At 36.6% G+C, this 18,465-nt stretch overlaps 1 protein-coding gene across 3 annotated transcripts in view; it reads right to left on the bottom strand.

Moving 5' to 3' along the window:
* The window catches only part of TENM1 (teneurin transmembrane protein 1), a 348,313-nt gene that overhangs the window by 249,865 nt on the left and 79,983 nt on the right, over positions 1-18,465 (bottom strand). For all 3 annotated transcript variants that reach the window (XM_069811008.1, XM_069811009.1, XM_069811010.1), the window contains one exon: positions 6,119-6,397. In XM_069811008.1, coding sequence (XP_069667109.1) covers positions 6,119-6,335 — 217 coding nt within the window. In that variant the 5' untranslated portion in view covers positions 6,336-6,397. The remainder of the gene's footprint in view (positions 1-6,118; positions 6,398-18,465) is intronic.

Raw genomic sequence — 18,465 nt, 5'->3', positions numbered from 1 at the left:
ATGCCCCCTGATAAAATTTTCCCTTCATTAACTGCTCTTTGTGCAAGTTTAAAAGCACAGAGTCCTAAATTCACCCAGATAAGTGCTCCAAATCTCTATTAAAATGCTGAAAAACCACAGCCACTCTGTTGGCATCAATTTCCTTTGGGAGGGCTCAAAAGACCACAAACTTATGGTCTGTTAGAGTATTATTCTAGTGTTAGACATAACAGATTAAGGGGAGAAGCTAATAAAGATCGGCTTATTTATTTTTAAATGACGTGTAAAGGTAAAGTAATTGAAACAAAAAGCACATGCTATACACAGCCCTGATTCAACTCTCCACGGCCCTGGTTCAGACACAAAGCAGATCTGCTGCCCTGAATGGATTTACATAATTCTGAAATCAGAGGAGAATATGGCTATTATGTAAAAAGCTTTTGCTACTTCACAGATGACAAAAAAACACCATGACATTTTCCTGACAGGACCATTTCCTACCAGTGCTTGTCAGCATGCCTTATATTTATGTCTATGATGATAAGTAAAACTGTTTTTGACTGGTCATACGATGTTAAGAGCTGCATGTGTTTAAATCTTCCTTCCTGGTAAATCTAAATTTGCTGAACTTTAAAGTACAGCAAAAGAGACCACCAATTTCTGCACCCCACATGTAGTTTTTCCTTTCTAGGGAAAGAAAGTGCTTTTCAGCACTGGAACATTTCTATTGCCTACATATCCTTACCATTGCTAGAATGGTAACAGAGGGCAGAAATGAGATTCGGATTGCAACAGCAGTAAGCTAAAAAAAAGATCAAGGATGAAACAGAAGTGGCCTTAGGCTGAAGAGCACAGCTTTCTCACATTGTGACCCAGGCCACTTCATGAAGCCAATTGAGTTCATTCAAGGAAGATTTTGAACACTTAGCTGGATCCGTTTACCTACTGCTCCTGAAGATAATTTTATATACCTTCTCTGCAAAACATTTAATATGTTATCAATCTGCAGTTTTTGTCCTATAAAAACGTTTTCCTTACTTCTCGGGCTAAAGGCAGGAAAGGTCAGTTCTTTGTGAAGCACTCTAAAACATCACTTCTTAGAATACTAGTAATGCTTAATTTTTTTCACACATATTTACCAGAAGATATTTGCTGTTGGATCCTCCTGCTAGGAATAACTCCAGTTTGCCTTGCCTATAATGCAGTTCAATATATTTCTCTTGCCAGGAAATACACATTTGTCTAACCAGAAATTTACCGCCGTATGCTCATATTGTTAATGATCAATAAACTTTATCATGCCAATGACTCAATCCCAGATGCTTATCCTATCAGGAATTCATTCCTCTAAACTAGTGTTTTCTGCAAATCTGTAATTAACCTAAAAGCCATAAAGCTTTTTTGTACTGCCAGTATTTGTAGAGTACAGCTCCCTTTGTATTTACTTTGGTGTAAACAGAGAAAACTGTGGAAGAAAACAGTTCTGATGATGTAAACATGTCACAAATAAGCTAGAAGTGCAATCTATGTATGGTACAACTATTGAGAATTTTTTTTCCTCGCAGCCAGGTCCATCAATGAGTCTCCTAGCAAGAACAACATTTCTGACGACTTCTGCCAATTCTACCCCATCTCTTTCAAGTACGAAACACCGTGTATACCAATTCTTGCAAGAATTAATTTACTATGTTTGCCAATATCCCCAAACTATATGATACTGGGTCTGCCAGGAATTTACTTCGTAAGATCTTCTTGCCAGGATGAGATATTGCAGATTTGCATATCTTCAGATAAACAGGAGTTTGAACATTCCAGTGACTAAGGGAATTCATTTTCAGATGTACACATTAAGCAGTTAGCACTGACTCTTCAGGAGTCAATGACACTTTGTCAGGAGAGTTTTGTATCTGCTCACATTGAGTTGTTAGGCCAGTAAAACTTAGCTCGGCTTGAAACAGTCTGGGGTGTTATTTGTTAAATCTGGAATTGTCAGATAACTACAAGTTTCTGATGCAAATAACCCCAGACACACAATTTATCTTCCACTGGACTCTCCATGAAGGACATCGCTACTAGACCTCAAGAATAACACCTAGAAATCATTGCTTAATCAATAGATTAATTCTGTACTTACTGGTTTTGATTTTTTTTTGTTTTGTTTTGAGGGTTTTTTTCTTTCATATTCCTACCTATAAGATGTGTGAAACCAACCAATCAATCATTCCTCTTTGAAGAGTAAGATTTGATTTTCAATAAGATCTACAGTATCAGGCATTGTAAGGAGTACAATAACACTGAAGCAGTTATATATTATATATTTGGGTATTGTTTTCAATCTTTAAAACAAAAATTTTTGTAATTTGCGAGATCATATGGCCTTTCAGACTAAGCTTTGACACAAAAAATGTTTTGCAAAATACTAACAGTGCTATTCAATTCCGTAGGATACATATGAGAACTCTGAAAATGTTTCCTTTGAATTTATGCCATGTAGAGTTCTGGTTTATACAGATTGTCTATGTATGCAAACATATAAATACCCACATGTAATGATTTTACATAATCTCAGATTCCAGTTGAAACTTTTCATAGAAATAAATCCTCAATATTGATACTAACAATGAAATAGTCAAACTGCTTGTCACAAAAAACTTCACAGAAATTGCTGAGATATCAGTATTTTGAGCAGTAAATCACATTTTACTCTGAAGTGGTTTACTAAATTCACATGACTGCTCAGTCTAATTTATATAACCTACCATGCTTAAGTAGCCAATACAAATTCTTCCAGTTTCCATAAACATCTAAATTGGTGATTCTTTTCACAAAACTAACTCTACCAGTACAGATACCCCTACACTTGTTCCTGTTGAAAGCTTCTCTTCATTAATTTTTTTGTTCTGAAACAATTCATCTCACATTCCATCATTAGAGCTTGTTTGATTGCTATCTCACCCTTCATCATTATCACTTCATTCATGACTGTTACTATGTGTCTGTTTTCTCATCTATTCTCACACCTTCCCTGGATGAAGTTCATGAATTTTATCCTCACTGTGCCATCCATTAATTCATCACACATTAAGTACAGAGTACTATTTCAGTTGTACCTAGTAGCTAGAGAAGAATATTACGTCAATACCTAGGGATAAAGCTGTGCATGCCCCTTTAGCTTTGACATGTAGATTTTATTTATGCAATAGTCTTAAGCAATGGCACGGTACAGCACTCTCCTTGCAGAATAATTGTCTTTGAAAAGAGGCACTGTGGGGGTTTTGGTTTTGATTTTTTGTTTGTTTTTTTTTTTTTTTCTTTTTTTTTTTTTTTTTTAACACTCCAAAGATGTGCCAAACATGAGAAAAACTTTGTTAAAGATTCTGATGAGGAATTCTAGAAAAGAATGGCTTTAAAACAAATTCCATCTACAGTGTTATGGACTCATACCAGATTCAGAGTCCAAAACTGAACCTGATTTTTTTCTGGTATTGACTGAGCAACTACCAAAAATCACCAAGAACTCTCCAACTCCCATGCCTCATACCGTGAAACCTGGTGTCCTTTTGGAAATAACACACTGGAACTGTAATCAAATCAAACTCTGGCTGAAGTCTGAAATTTTACACTCAGCTTTACAAACTTTTTTGCTCCTGTTTGAATTTTGAGCTCAACCAGTTTTCTATTTCAAATTATCATTTAAATCACTAGAAAGATATGGGGATGAATTCCCAGGAAGCCAGATATACTTAGCAGTGCAATTACTAACTCGCTTATACCAAACTGAATTTGTCACAGGAGAAAACTATGATTTCTAGTACAAGAAGCAAAATTCAACTCCACCCTTACAAACCAGGACACAAGTATATGTTTTTAAAAATGCTTTTATGCTCAGTAACACAATAAAGCAAGCACTATATATTAAATAATAATATACTGACCTAGACAATTCAGGAAAGAAGGTGCCTAGAGCTAAGCAAGGATTTAAGTGCTGCCCTGCATATTGACAAACTACTGTAGAGACTTGAGCAATGTTCTATGAATGTGGACATCAAGCCTCATACTGCAGTTTGAAGCAGTACAAGACTGTATTGCTTCCAAGAAGAAAAATACCAATGCTTGTAAAATAGAAGAACTGCAAATTCATACAATATCTCATAAAAATTAATTTGAATGGAAAAATCTCGGGGCATGTATTTCCAATAAAATCATCTTACAACATGAGTGTAAAATACTTGTTGGTCTGCACAAGTGTAAATCTGATTCCTAACAGGCCAGTCCTGAATAAGTGAGGTAAGTTCACGCTTGACAACTTCTTGCAGAAATGCACGCTAATTTGACCAGTTCTCCAAAATTATTAATGCGATTGCTTTCAGAGGCACGGTTCTGGAAGAATAAATTCAACATATGACACTCAGGCTGGTTCCTTATGCCTACGATAGTGACTGCAACTCTTTTATATGTGTCCAAGGTAGTGATGCTAGAGCTGACATGAATACCAACAGCCACAAAGCTTTGCAAACAGGGAGCTCTTCAGAGTCCTAGGTCAATGCAGAGGTTATGCTTCCGTAGCCACAATGATCAGTAATGAGGTAGTTCCTCTAAGTAGATCTACAAGTACATTTATACCATCTCCAGTTACAACAATATAGCCATATCTTAGTTAACCAAACTCTCGTAACATGTTCAAGATCAAGCCATTTATAAAGAATCAAATATATAAGTTGAATTTTCTATATAAAAATTGTTGAAATCTGTATTCAGGACTTTTTCTTTCCCAATATTGCAGTTTTGTAACTCTTTGGAGGGAATATATGTACATGGATTGAGGCTATCTCTTGCAGCTAGGTATTATTTCTCCCATGAATTATAGGTAATTTCAGACAACACCAGTATTATGAAAGTAACTTGATTCAGAATATCTGCAGTAAAAACAAAAAGGCTGTAAGAGCTATGTAGCACAGCTATTCTTATTTTTGCATTAATTTACACATCACAGAGGAGACAAATTTTCTAGCTTCAAAAAGCCTATTTTTTACTTTCTTGTAAAAAAATTCATTTTAATATTCAGAAAATTGGAGAAGGCTTTTCTGAGTGAGCGGTGAGGGATTGACTTGCTTTGTGCAGGGGGTGTTTTGTTGGGGGGTTTTTTGTGGTTCGGTTTTTTTGTTTTCTTTTGTTTTGTTTTAATAAGTACCAAAATTTTTAGCTGAGAAGTACTGGCCACACTATAATGGATCAATTTAACCACTTCCTTGAAGAGCAGGGGGTGACTGTTCCTGGAACTCTTTTGCTGTTACCTTTAAGGGGGCAGGACTCGCTGTTTCTGACATGCACTCCAATTCCTAAAAATGTTCTCCCTGCCCCACCATCCTACCCAAATTTGTGACAGAGCTAAAGGCAACAGACAGGCCACTTGTATGTACAAAGTATGTTAAATGCAGCATGCGGCTTTCCACGAGCAGCAGTCTATCAGGGAATGCTACAGTAAATTCTGCTCATTTCCTTCCATTTTTTTTGTCTTAGTCTTTAGCTTTTATCTCTAACCAAACAGTAGCTTTTCCTAACCTTAGCTCAACCACCATAAGCTCTCAAATATTTGTCCTAGACTTCTGTCCATATTGTGCAAAAGGCTAAAAAAGAAACAACAATTGTTTTTTTCATACAATACACTCATCTTCAGTTTCTAAATGACTTGGTTCTTTATACAATTAGAAATTTTGTTAAGAGAATTGTTGCATTTGAATTCATTCATAGGCTTTGTAAGCATATGCAGAGATAGCCTACAACCTCAATGTTGATTTTATACCAAAATGCACACAATATATGCAAAGGTAGTAAATAATTAATCAGTCAACATTAGTACCAAGAATAGCTGCTACTAAAGAAATATTCATCTTAGATATCACGTGATGGTCTCTAGCATACCAGTCAGTCTATCCTGCTAGAAAATCCATCTTACTTCAAAAAAACCATTTCCTAAATTTCTGATATTATGGTATGGTTAAAAATAGGTTAAAAGTCAGCTGTCACTAGAAACCTTTGAAAACAAAATGTTTGCTTGTCTGCTGACAACATGATATTGTTTCATAGTAAGTAATCAGACAGTAATGAAAATAATTAGTAGATAAAATAAACAATTTACCTTGCGTGGACTGGTCAATGTTTTTTCTTTTTCTGCTATGACTGTTATAATTAAGTCTTAGCTCTTGGCTATATTCATTCAGAGTTTCTCTTGAGTCATAAGATTGCCTTTGCTTTCCCCCATCTTCACTTTCATCTGAAGAACTTGTGTAAGTTAGATCCACTTCATGTTTGACTTTTGACAGTGGCTGGTAGGGTTTGCAGTCCATCTGCTCCATCTCTGATTAAATAGGGTCAAAGTCATGAAAACAAGCAACTGGAACTCCTTAAGGAAATAGTCCTGGGGGGAAAAAAAAACAAAACCCAACAATAAACCATTTCAGATATCATATATAAATTTAGGTCACAAAGGCTAAATTTTATTTTTAGTTGTTGTAAACCAATTAAATCGTATTAATATCACTATGATCCCAGAAAGAATCTGAATATGTCTTACTTTACTGTTTTACTTTTTAAAAATAGAATTAAAATAACAGCAACTTCAAGAAAAGAAAATAAACCCAGATCTTAAGCGCTATCCCATTAGACCAAGCAATAACTGTACCTTATGCACAAAATATGTTACAAAAACTTATATTTGGTATTAAACCAAGAAGGAACAGTTAGTATTTCTCTAAAGGGATGCATATGCATCTTAAGTGGAAATAACGTTTTGTATCTTTTAAAATATGAAGCCAAGAAACCAGAAAGTTCACTCTTTTGAAGTATTTTGCTGTAAATTACATTTAATCAAGAATAAGAGACTTCACACTTTAGAAAACCACCAGACTTAGTAAAAACAAAAATCCACCACACTGTTACTCTACCAGAGCATACGACGGTTTAGAAATGGACGTTTTCCTTTTAGATTGTGTGGACATTTCAACAGGAAGAAGCTTCTACCCTGCACTACAAACCCCTTTTCCCTCTGCATCTCCTGTCTAAACTCATACCAACATGCGGGCTATACTGATCCTCAGTGAAACCTTCCAAACTGCAGCTTGCAGTTTTGTATATAATTAAAATGATGTTCAAATCCAATATCATTAAAATCTAGTGGGTTGCAGCTGCACATGCAACTGGTGCACTTGTCCTGTAACCTCACCTCCATCATTAATTTAAGGCAAACACTGCAATGAAATAACAGGGGTTATGGCACACCTTTTATAGCAGCATCGTTCACAAACAGGGAGCTCTGTTAAAATAAGTTTTGCGGTGGGTTTGGGTTTTTTTTGTTTTTGTTTAGATTAACAGATGCTATTAACCTAGAAAAAGAAACATAACAAAAAAGGCAGCTGTAAATATTGCTAGAAGACCAAAACCATAGAAGTTAAAAGATTTTGCTTAATTAAAAAGCAATTGTTCTCAGCTTCTTAATGATTTTAAGGTAAGCAGCAGAGGGAAGCAAGTTTAATACTCAATTTGATATCAGCCCTTTTCCATCTGCAACAAGGACTTTTAACCCCGTACATTGCCAGCTGTGAGCGTACAATATGAATCTCCAAAAGCAACCACAGAAAAAGTGAAAACACACAAAAGGTAAACATCAAAAAAACCAACACAGAAAGCACTTCTTGTTAGAGGGCTATAGACATGAGTTTAACTTCTGAAATTATCTGAATTTTTGACAAACAACTGATGGTAGCTGTCACTGCATTCCAGCATAGCAAAACTTCACCTCCTGCTTGTGTGTCCTCCCAATACTTTAGGAAGGACCACCTTCCTGAGCAAGAGTGAAAAACACTGCACATGGCCTGACGAGGGAACAAGGCTTCTAACATAGTAACAGAAGAAGAAAATCCAGGCCCACAGAACCCTTGGAGGGATGGCATGAAGAGAGACAGACCATGATGGTAGAAGTAACACCGTGGAGGGCATGCCATCCCTTCCCCACGTTTCAGGACGCTACCTGGCGAAAGAGGTTAAAGATATGTCTTTGCTTGAAACACAAAAATCTCAGGGAGTTTCATCCAATCATTTAAGGTGAGATTGAATAGCTCTTCAGAAAGATATAGCACCTGGATAAAGAGCTCTAACATTTAAATATTATAAACTGCTTTTTAAATTTTTTTTATCTCCTACTCAACAAAGTGGGCTTAAAAGCACCCAAGTCAATAAAAAAACTCTTCGAGAGAGAGAGACAGAACAGAAATAAGACAAACTAAGGAGCTGACAGTGTGCCAGGGACCAAGGCTGGCTGACAAGCGTGTCATGGGGCTTCAGCAATGAATACAATTTTTTGTGCTCTGGACTGATTGCACCATATCAAGTTGGTGTTAAGATGCTTCTGTAGACAAGTTACTAATAAGCACTATTTGCTTCTCTACAGCTATTTGCCTAAATAATTTACTGTTATTTGCCAACGTTCCCTGTTATTGCCTAAGAAGTTCGGTATTCATTTTATGAGTTGCTTTAATAGTCTGATCTGCGACAGAAGAACACAAAGGTGCTGACTTACAAGCACAGGGTTGGTTTAAAAGATTACCTGATGACTCTGTAGAAATGGTTACTGACAGGAAAAAGCCTTCCTATATATCCTGTCTGACAGAACAAATGGAGACGATGGTACAGAAGCCAGAGAAAAATGAGGAGAAATTAAGGGCCTCCACTAAGAAGATGCAGTAGGCAGGAAATAAATTTTGCCATGAAAGTAACAAGCGCGAGCAGCCTCAGATGCATGCGGTGCATCCCGCTTTCAAAAGCGCAAAACAATGAACCTGACAAATTTAGCTCATTACTGGAAAAATTAGTAGTGTACTTATGCACCTTGACTCATGGGGAAAAAAAAAAAATACACAGAAGTTCCTCCTAAAAGATAACCTTGCTGCATACCTATTTTGTGGGACGTTTCAAGAGCGACTTTTTTTTTAAACAAGTAACAAAAATTTATTAGGATGCACAGAGACCTGTAAAACTTAGGCTGCAGAAAACCAACTACTTAACAAAGATTTATTTTTACTCTTTTAAAACAAGGTTTAATAACCTAAGTCTTCACTTTTTGTGAGAACAGTCTGTAGCAGAAATATATTTAACGTTGCTAACCAAGGCAGCGGACAGACCAAATAATTTAATGTAAGCAATTAATATTAGATTCATTACAGATCCAGGTCTTTTCTTTCACTGCGTTACTTTTGTATGTGCTATCTTCTCATATGTAAGGATGTGCATTTTCTCAAATCTAAATTAATGTAAAAGCTCCATGAAATATCCCCTTAAAAGCTGTAATTTTATTACTCCTTATTATATAAGGGCAAGAATGATTAAAAACCACAACCAATTTATGAATATCACAACCTTAGCAGCACATTCCCCCTGCTCGGGGACTCTACTACTGTCTCCAGCCATTGCCATGCATCACCACACTTCCAGCTGCAGGGGTGCAAATGCCCGACACATGTGTGCAAAGCCACAGCTCAACTTTTCTCAGCGTAACACTGTCCACCAAGCCACTTAAGCGCCAGGCTGTAATACTCGCTGTCTTCAGTGCATGCTGCACAAGACCAGGAAAACTTAACATGAAGTTTTACACCCTGTACGGCGGAAGGATGCAGACACAGATGTAACACAGACAGATCCCGAGTTGCCTACTCATTCACCACCTGAAGGAAGAAAATCTTTAGCTCACCTGGCTAACTCTTCCCTTCCCACCCCACCCCAATTTTACCAAAGCCAGCTAAAACACAGTGGTGCTAATGGCTCACATAGGGCTGGAGATACAGCACCGGAGCTTCAAATGTCACAGTAAACTTCGACTTCCTCTCATATACGGGCTCAACTTGTGCTTCTTTTATTTTTGCTTAGGGCATTAATGTCTCATAAACACACAGCTACCTGGCCTGATATGAAAGCAGGTGATAAACCATTTACAAGAGCTGGAAAAATACTACTTAAAATTTTTCATCAAAAAAATGCTTTTATGAATCAGGTACACATGATAAAAACCAGATCAAATCTTCAAGCTTTTCTACAGTAAGAGATTCAGTTAAATTTAATGAATGATGGTATGTTACAATAACTTGAATTTAAACACTGGCAATCAAATACTTTAACCTTATTTCATATTTTGTTTGAAAAAAGACAACGCAATAAGCAACTCAAAATGCTGGAATAGGGCAGGAGTATAAAGAATATTGCCTGGATCTTTACACAGGTTTCTTCAAATAACTGGCCTTCAAGTAACTAAACAAAATACGATCAATAACAAGTTGACCTTGTCAGCAAAATGATAAAGTCTCATAAAGACTTACAGTTCCTACAAGTGACCTTTGTGTAAGTGTCTTAATGCTCTCCTCCTCACGAAGAATAGCACTTTTTTGACCTTTCCATCACTGTTCTGTCATTGAAAGGCTTCACAAAATATTTAACCAGAAAATATTATAATATATATAAATATTATATGTTTATTATACATAAAAATGTAAATATATGAAATATATATTTAGGCACTGAATAGCAAGCAATTCTCAACCATACATTAAAACAGCTATCATATACAGTTTACAGTCAGATTTGTAGAAAAATACAGACCTAATCGTTTAAATTCACAATGAAACACTTTTGGAAATTCAAAAAAAAGTCAGAAAGCTCTATTAGATTGGAAAACACCACCTTTTAAGCAATGGAACTAATATAGATATAGATGGATTTATATTTTTAATGTATGATTCATGCAACTTTCTAAATGCACATTGTAAGTATTACAAACTATTTTCAAATTTCACTTGCATCAAAACCGTTTTACATCAAGCACCTAACTTTCAAGTTCAGCTTAGATCAGAATCCTACTTGCTCTGAAGCGCAATAACGTTAGGATAACTGTGGCTTATGAGAAAGCCTGTCATGAGGCCGTTTGCAGTGCACATACTAATCAATAGGCATTTTATAAGAAAACTCACTGTATGCATTTATACTGCATAGAGGCTCTGTACTCAAATACAGTGACACCACAGAGATCACATTACTTTTAATAGTGCTTTGGATAAATTCTTATCAGGCTGCTCTGATAGGGTGCCCCTTTAATGAGCAAATGTCCATATTGATTGCCCACCATCAACCCCATCAAATCACCAGTGGCATACCCAGTTACCAGTAAGTCCAGACTTATTTGGAGAAGTCATGATACGGATGATAATGAGGATGATGTAGCTGAACAGGGTCTTCTGGAAGCGTACAAGAGTAAAAACATGAAGTATTGTAACCTTTTTGGCCTCGACTAAGCATTATGTCCAATACTCGGATATTACAAACTACATAGAATTAAAATGTAATTGCAGTTATGATGCTAAAGTATAATCAGGAAACAGTCCTTGTTTGCATGTATTCAAAACCTAAATTCAGAAGGCAGCCTCCTGTAATTCCGTTTTGCATTCTCAGAGGGCCGTTCAATCAACTACAAACCCCAGCTCCACAATTGCTTAATTCCCTCCTATATTTCTTTTCTTTCAACATATATCCTTATCTGAAAGCTACCATTTGCTTATTACCTTTTCAGACCACTTGTTTCTGAAAATGAACTACTAAGCAGGTATTTCAGCTCTGGATTGCCAAAGGCAAAAAGAATAGCACCTTTATTCTGCAAGTCTTTTCTGAAATACTAAACTGTAAGATATGAAAGGCAAAACAAAGCAAACATTCCTGAGTTAAACCTTTGAGAAATGCAGTACCAAGAAAAAGAAAAAGAAAAAAATATTCTGACCTTGTACATACCTTCAAAACTATATCCCTCAAATATTTGTCTAGATATTATAAAAACAAAGGAAGTTCTTATGTTATCCTTAAAGTTCTCTGTTTTACAGAACAGTTATATGCAGCGAGAATGATACCAGTTAAAACAGTGGAGCAGCAGCGGAGCAGGAACAAATTAAGTTTCTAGATGATGCATGGAATTAGATACCACTATGAAGAAATATGGAAAGCCTGCTTAAGTGTGCAGGATGGAAGCAGATAATACTTTCCACTGGAAGGAAAAAAGTCATACTAAAATCAAGAAAGAATAATTGGGAGCAATCCCTAGAAGACTGACTGAAGAAACAGGATTTTTTAAAAAAACAAGAAGCAACCAAAATTCACATGAACATTTTCTGTGGATCATAAAATATCAACACGTCAAAACAAAAGATGTTTGAAGATGACATAATGAAGTATGGATGACTAGGTATGACATGCCCAATATTTCTCTGTGTATGAGTGAGATTGTGAAATATCGAGACATTGTGTTATTCCTGCAAGTGGACTACCCAGTACCTCTTAAAAAGAACAGATGTACAGCTAAAAGAAAACAATGTGTGAATATGGGGTTTTACATATCTTTCTAAATCAGATATGTAAATGCAAAATGCAGTTTTCAGGAACATACCATGGGTTTAACACACTCCCTAGAGGATGTGCTGGTTTAACCTATGGATGGATCCACTTGCCCATACATTTTTATCTGTCATTGTGATAGATGCAAGTGGAATAAGGTTCATTTTCACATTTAATCATCTTCATTTAAAATTAAAATTTCAAAGTCTAATTTAATTCTAGTTAACAAAGTAATTCAAAGTGTTGCCCATTTTATCCAAAGTTTCATAGAGAAAACACCATGGAACAAAACTGTAAAGAAAGTCAGGTTGTTGCAGTATTTTGTGGCATATGGCAAGACTGAAAGTGAACTGAAAAACATACGTTATGTCAGCTACTCGACTGTGATACAGAATTCTTGGCCAACACGTGCCCTTCACTTTACTTGGAGAATTGCCACTGACTGTAAAAATCACACAACTCCCTAGTGATTTCTTTTGGAAACCCATCATTCAATGTTAGTGAGCATAACTAATGGAAGTTCAAGCACAAAAGATCAAGCTCTACTACTGTGGGACAAAGTACATCCATGACTCGGGGTGACACATCCTGGAGAGGTTCTGACTATCTCTGGAACTCTAAGTCTTTCTGAAGAACTGTACTTTAGGAAATCCTGCAATATAATCAGGAATTGTTTAACACCTGGTGCAAACTTTTAATTTCAAATAATGAAACCACTGTGAAAAGTATCCTAGCATCTTGACGCTTCAACTAGGAATCCTGCACAGCATGAAAAAGTCTGGGCTTAAGTAAAACTAACCAAGCACTTGACATCTACAGATTTGGTACAGAACACATGGGCATGTCATCTAATGACTTGGCAACTTAATTCCTAAATGTATGGTAGGGGCAATAGAGGGAAAGAGGTAAAGGAAGTTTGACAGCAGGCTGAGATTACAGGATCGACATTCCTATATGGATCTCTTGGAAGTCTTTTTTTACTCCAGGGAGGATGTACGGTCAAAGCTGTATTTTCTTAGTAAAAGACATTATAAGAAGAGAGTAGTATTGAAGCAAGGGATGTTCCCCCTCACATTCAAGTATGCCTGGGACAACTAAGCTTCCTCCCATCGCATAGGATGTTTCCAATATATACTAGGCACTTCTTCGTACTAAATGTATCTAGATGAAGTGTTAAAATGCTTGTCAATGGAAGCTCAGGTTGCTCTCCACTGTTATGATTACTGTTTTGGTGTCAAGAGCATAATTTTGCATTACAAAACCCTAAAATTAGGAAACTCCACTTAGTAAAGCTATGAGAATACAGTTTAATCTTGGAGCTCTTCTGAACTAAAGACATAAACAGTATCACAATGTTTTTTTTATATATACACACTATGCAAGTGCTATCATTTACCTAACAATATAATACAACACTGAGGTGTACATGTACTTATATATATGCAGGTAGGAAAAATAGAATCTTCATTTCATGCAGGAGTAAGCAAGTATTGTCCTTTGGAAGGTATACTGTTTTAAAATACACCAACATGTAGCAAGTATTGTATTCATTTATATGTCACAAGAAAATTGAATCATGCTTTGGCTATTTGTTGATAATGCAAATTGTACGGCCATCAAATTGAGATAATTATTGCTATGTCTCTTTTCCAACTGTGTGCTTAATTAAGACCCAGTAAGACCTAATTAGCAACAATGCAATTTTTAAAATCCAATTTAGTTGCTCAGAGATTACAAAAATTGAAAATAACATGTTCCATTTAGACATTATTAATTTTTTGAGATACCAATTTAAATTTTGTAGTACAATAAGGTTAGCACATAAGAATAATTTACAACACATCAATACCATCTAAAAACCAGTTCAAGTATTAGACTGTCACTGATACTACGATGCCTTGGCAATGGCATTTAAAAACATTTTGTCTACATTTTCACTTATCCTGTTTCTAACTAGAATAAAGGAAGAAGTCTTCATTGAACAAACTAGACTTATTCACCAGAGTATTTATGGATATCAAAGCATAAGAACAAGTCTAAGTACCATCACACTTGATGAGGCAAAAGATTTGATCATTTGCCATCACAGTGAACAAAGTCACAAAAAGGGAATTTTCCTGGTAGGTGTCCCCGTGTCCATGTCCCGTGTCCGTGTCGTGTCGTCCCCCCCCCGCCCGGTGTTATTCTTATGTTTTCATTCTCCTCTCTAAGAAAGATCCCACAAGATGTTTTGGTAGATCTCAAGGGGCCCTAGCAATTTTCTTTTCCACTTACAAAATCAAAAAACCCCACGTAACAAAAATCTCTGAAACAAAACGCTGACACAGCTCACCACCTCTAGCTGAATATTTCTAATGGGACATGTTATCTTAAATATTATCAGAATCTCTCTAGTGTTGTCTAATCCTCAGCTTTGCTGTGGCTTGTTCATATTTAAATTTATGACCTTTTGGGGGTCATTTATTTTTGCTACATTACAACTTCTAGGATTTCTAGAAGCAGCATTGATTCAGTAACATGTTTATTTCCAGTACAGGCTCAAAACGTTGGTGCACTTGCAGCAGGCATATGATCTGTAGTTTAATGTCTTGCAAGTGTATGGATATTCAAACAAGTTATCACAGCAGTGTGTAAGAATTTTTCAGTCTTTTCCTAAATACTTAGTTTTCTTAACTTTTGCTCTTCTAACTCTAGGAAGAAATACCATCAATTATTATGCAGTGTTGACATTACCTACTAAGTTAAAACTTAAAAAGCTTTTCAGGCATTTGAAGTACTTTTTTGCAGGAAGACCTGACTACTGCCTGACCACAAGACCAACATCTGCATCACCTTCATTTGAAGCATCGCTCAGGTTGCTATTTGCGTGCCTGACACCATCATGCCCGAGAACTGATCTTACTGTTCCTTTTCTTCTCGCTTTGATGTCTGTCAGAGTATTCAGTGTCTTCAACTGCCATTGTTCTGACAAGCAGACCCTCCCAATGGACTTGTACTATATACTGTGACTCCCAGAACTCCTTTATTTGAGCTGGTGTCAGATTGATTTTCTTTCTGTTCATGATAGTGCTATGATCTTGCAGGGTTGAAATTACTGCTGATTTATGCCTTGATGCAACCCCTCGAGAACTGGCTTGTATCAGCATGTCACCTATGAAAAGGTACATCTGAATCCTCAGAGATCTTTCCAGTGGAACCTTTGTTCTCATTTCAATAGAGAATCCTTTGTAATGGATGTTTGCTAGAAATTTCTCCTGCAAGTACCAAGACTCTTCTGTAGTGCAAACTGGAAGTGTATTATGCATCTACCCATTTTTACCAGTCTGTGGGAGCCTTCTTGGCAGAGATTAATTTAAGATAAGTTCTCCATCCACAACCTTATGGTTTTTGCAAATTGATTATACCATTTTCTTTAGCACTCCACAAAGACAGTGCAGGTTGTGGTGGCACTGAAGAGCGGGAGTATTCCCTAGCTTTATGTCGTCTAAAGGCTCACCTACATAAGGAAATGCAACAGACTAAGAACATGCAATTATGCCTCTAGTGTGTTTGTGAAAAAATAGCCTTTTATGCCAGGGCCTTCTTTTATTTGGACTTTAGAACAGGAAATAATTTCCTCTATTGTTTAAGCGTTATTCACATTTTTACATATTCTGCCTATTAGCATCATGGACAATTTTTCCACTGTCATTACAAGTAGCCTCTTGCCTACATCTTTGTGAGCAATTTTCCCATAAAATGTAGCTTCTCTTCTGCAAAAATACAATAACAGGTAGGTGCTGATTTTACATTTAAACAATTCTAACATGGTAAAGTCCAGTTTAAATCTTCTTGCCCATTTTTAACATCAGCCTCTGAAATCGTAAATTCCCCCCTGCCCCCCCCCCCCCCCGTTGGTAGAGCTAATTTAGGTAAGCTAATTATTTTCTTTTCTCATGGTGAAAGAGAAAAGACAGACATGGGGATTCAGCCGTGTTTGTTATGGCTTTATAAAGGGCTTGGCCATTTAGTTCCATACTAATGTACAATTCCATACTAGGGAAAACTTTTCAGGTAGATACAAAAATACCATATGAATTTAGACAGAGGTTCAACATTGAACATGAATTTGTTCAGTTATGCATGAAAAAACCCAAGAACTTTAGCAACTGCACTGAAGAACATGCAAGTTTTGATATATTTAAAAAAAATCCTTACCTCACTAGAAAATAATCATTTCTACTCAAAAATATTTCTTAGAAACAAGTGGTGGTTGTATTTAGTAAACCATTACTACATAAAGCACCTTCTCAGCAGGACCTCTTAACACTCCTAGACAGGATAAAACCAAAACATCTCAATGAGGAATTACTGACTAATTCCTGTTTGCCCATGTCTTCTTTCAGTTTAAGTGCTTCTGGTGCAGATACTGTCCTTTCTTCTAATTTGGGCACCACTATCAACAGTACTTGTTTCAAGAATACTACAAAAGGGACTGAAGCAGACAAAGTTTTTGGAAACTGGTATTCTGCAATAACAAATTTCAGTTCAAAAATAGATGGGAGTTTGCTGCTACTAATTCTTCCTATTAAACAAGAAACTAAACAGAAGTGTCTAACAAGTCAAGTGGTCCTACTCTCCTGTTTAGGTGCTGGAAGGAAGATGAACCTTCAGAAAGACAATAGCCTCTGTATCCCCAGCGACTACCAAGTGAGACCCAGACAACTACAATCCTACCTTGGGTACACAAGTTAGAAGAAAGGAAACTGTGCCATGCTTGATTTTTTGGAATAAGTTCTCAAAACTCTCAGCTACTTAAGCCCTTACGTCATATACCTAATACATTACTATCACTGTGACCACCCTGCAAAAACCTTTGCCAACAATACATTCTCCTTAGTGCTTCTGCAATGACTCCATTTAGCTCAGCTCCCTTACTTCAGGTGAAAAATCACAGCAAGAAGAGAGAAAGAGAAGGGTGAAACTGAAATATGTGGCTCTTGCCCATCACTTTTATACATATGTATATACACAGACACACATACATATACGAGTTGCATTTAAAAAAAAAATCAGAATCATTATCACTGCCTTAATATTAGGATGTGCTGTTGTCTTGGTGAATCATTTTTCCTTAGGGACGTTGTGTGGATAACAATTTCACTCATGTTAATTCTATTTACATTGGGAGCACTGTAGTAATGTTTAATGTGAAGACGAGTTTCCTTCATGAGCAAGAAAAATGTCACTTTCCTTTCCCAAAGCACCAAAAGGCTCCTTTTACTGTCACAGAACACAATTATATGTTAGGGCTCTGCTGTCTCTTTCCAGCCAACAAGGCAAGAAAATGACCTTTCTTTAACCTATGGCTGAATTGCATTATATTTGGTTCAGTGGATATCCTTTTTTATATTCTCCTGTATCAAGTGCCTTCTTACTGAGGTTATGAGATGGGCACCTGCCTTTCACATCTCCTAGTGATTTCATTTTTTTTAAAAAAAACCACCTTGCTTTCATTTGAGGAGGGACGTTAACTCTCATTCCACATTTCATGTCCTGGTTTGTAAATACCCGAAGACACTCAAAGCTGCAAGGAGACTCAGCCATCAGAATTTGGTTACTGGCTGCTGCACTTTGCTCCACAACACAATGCTGTAAAAGGTCAGGAAGAAATACGCCACGCACACTGACTTACTCTGTGTCATGCTGTGGTCTTGTGCAGAATAACAACATGCTGAAGCAGCCCCATATTTCTCCTCCATTCTGTGAAGCAATCTGCATGTCTGGTCTGTCTTGTTTTATGGGTAGCTTGGTAATGGAAGGAAAGAGACATTCCCCACAGCACAGGTATCTCAACTGCACTTCAGTTTACATGAGCAAGGTGCTTGGGGAAGCAGAAGAAAGTAGCTGTGACATTAATGAAGTAAGCCATTGCTGATCTGCACAAGGGAGCAAGTCAGCAGTGAAGGATTTGTGAACATGATGCTGAGTGACAAGTATCATTGCCGAAGAAAATTGCACCATACAGGTGCAACAGAGTATTATGTTTTAAAATTAAGGAAGTTCAGAGACAAAAGAACACCATGC

The sequence above is a fragment of the Haliaeetus albicilla genome, chromosome 23 (assembly GCF_947461875.1).
Source record: "Haliaeetus albicilla chromosome 23, bHalAlb1.1, whole genome shotgun sequence".
Lineage (NCBI taxonomy): Eukaryota > Metazoa > Chordata > Aves > Accipitriformes > Accipitridae > Haliaeetus > Haliaeetus albicilla.
This window is presented reverse-complemented; position numbering and strand designations above follow the sequence as displayed.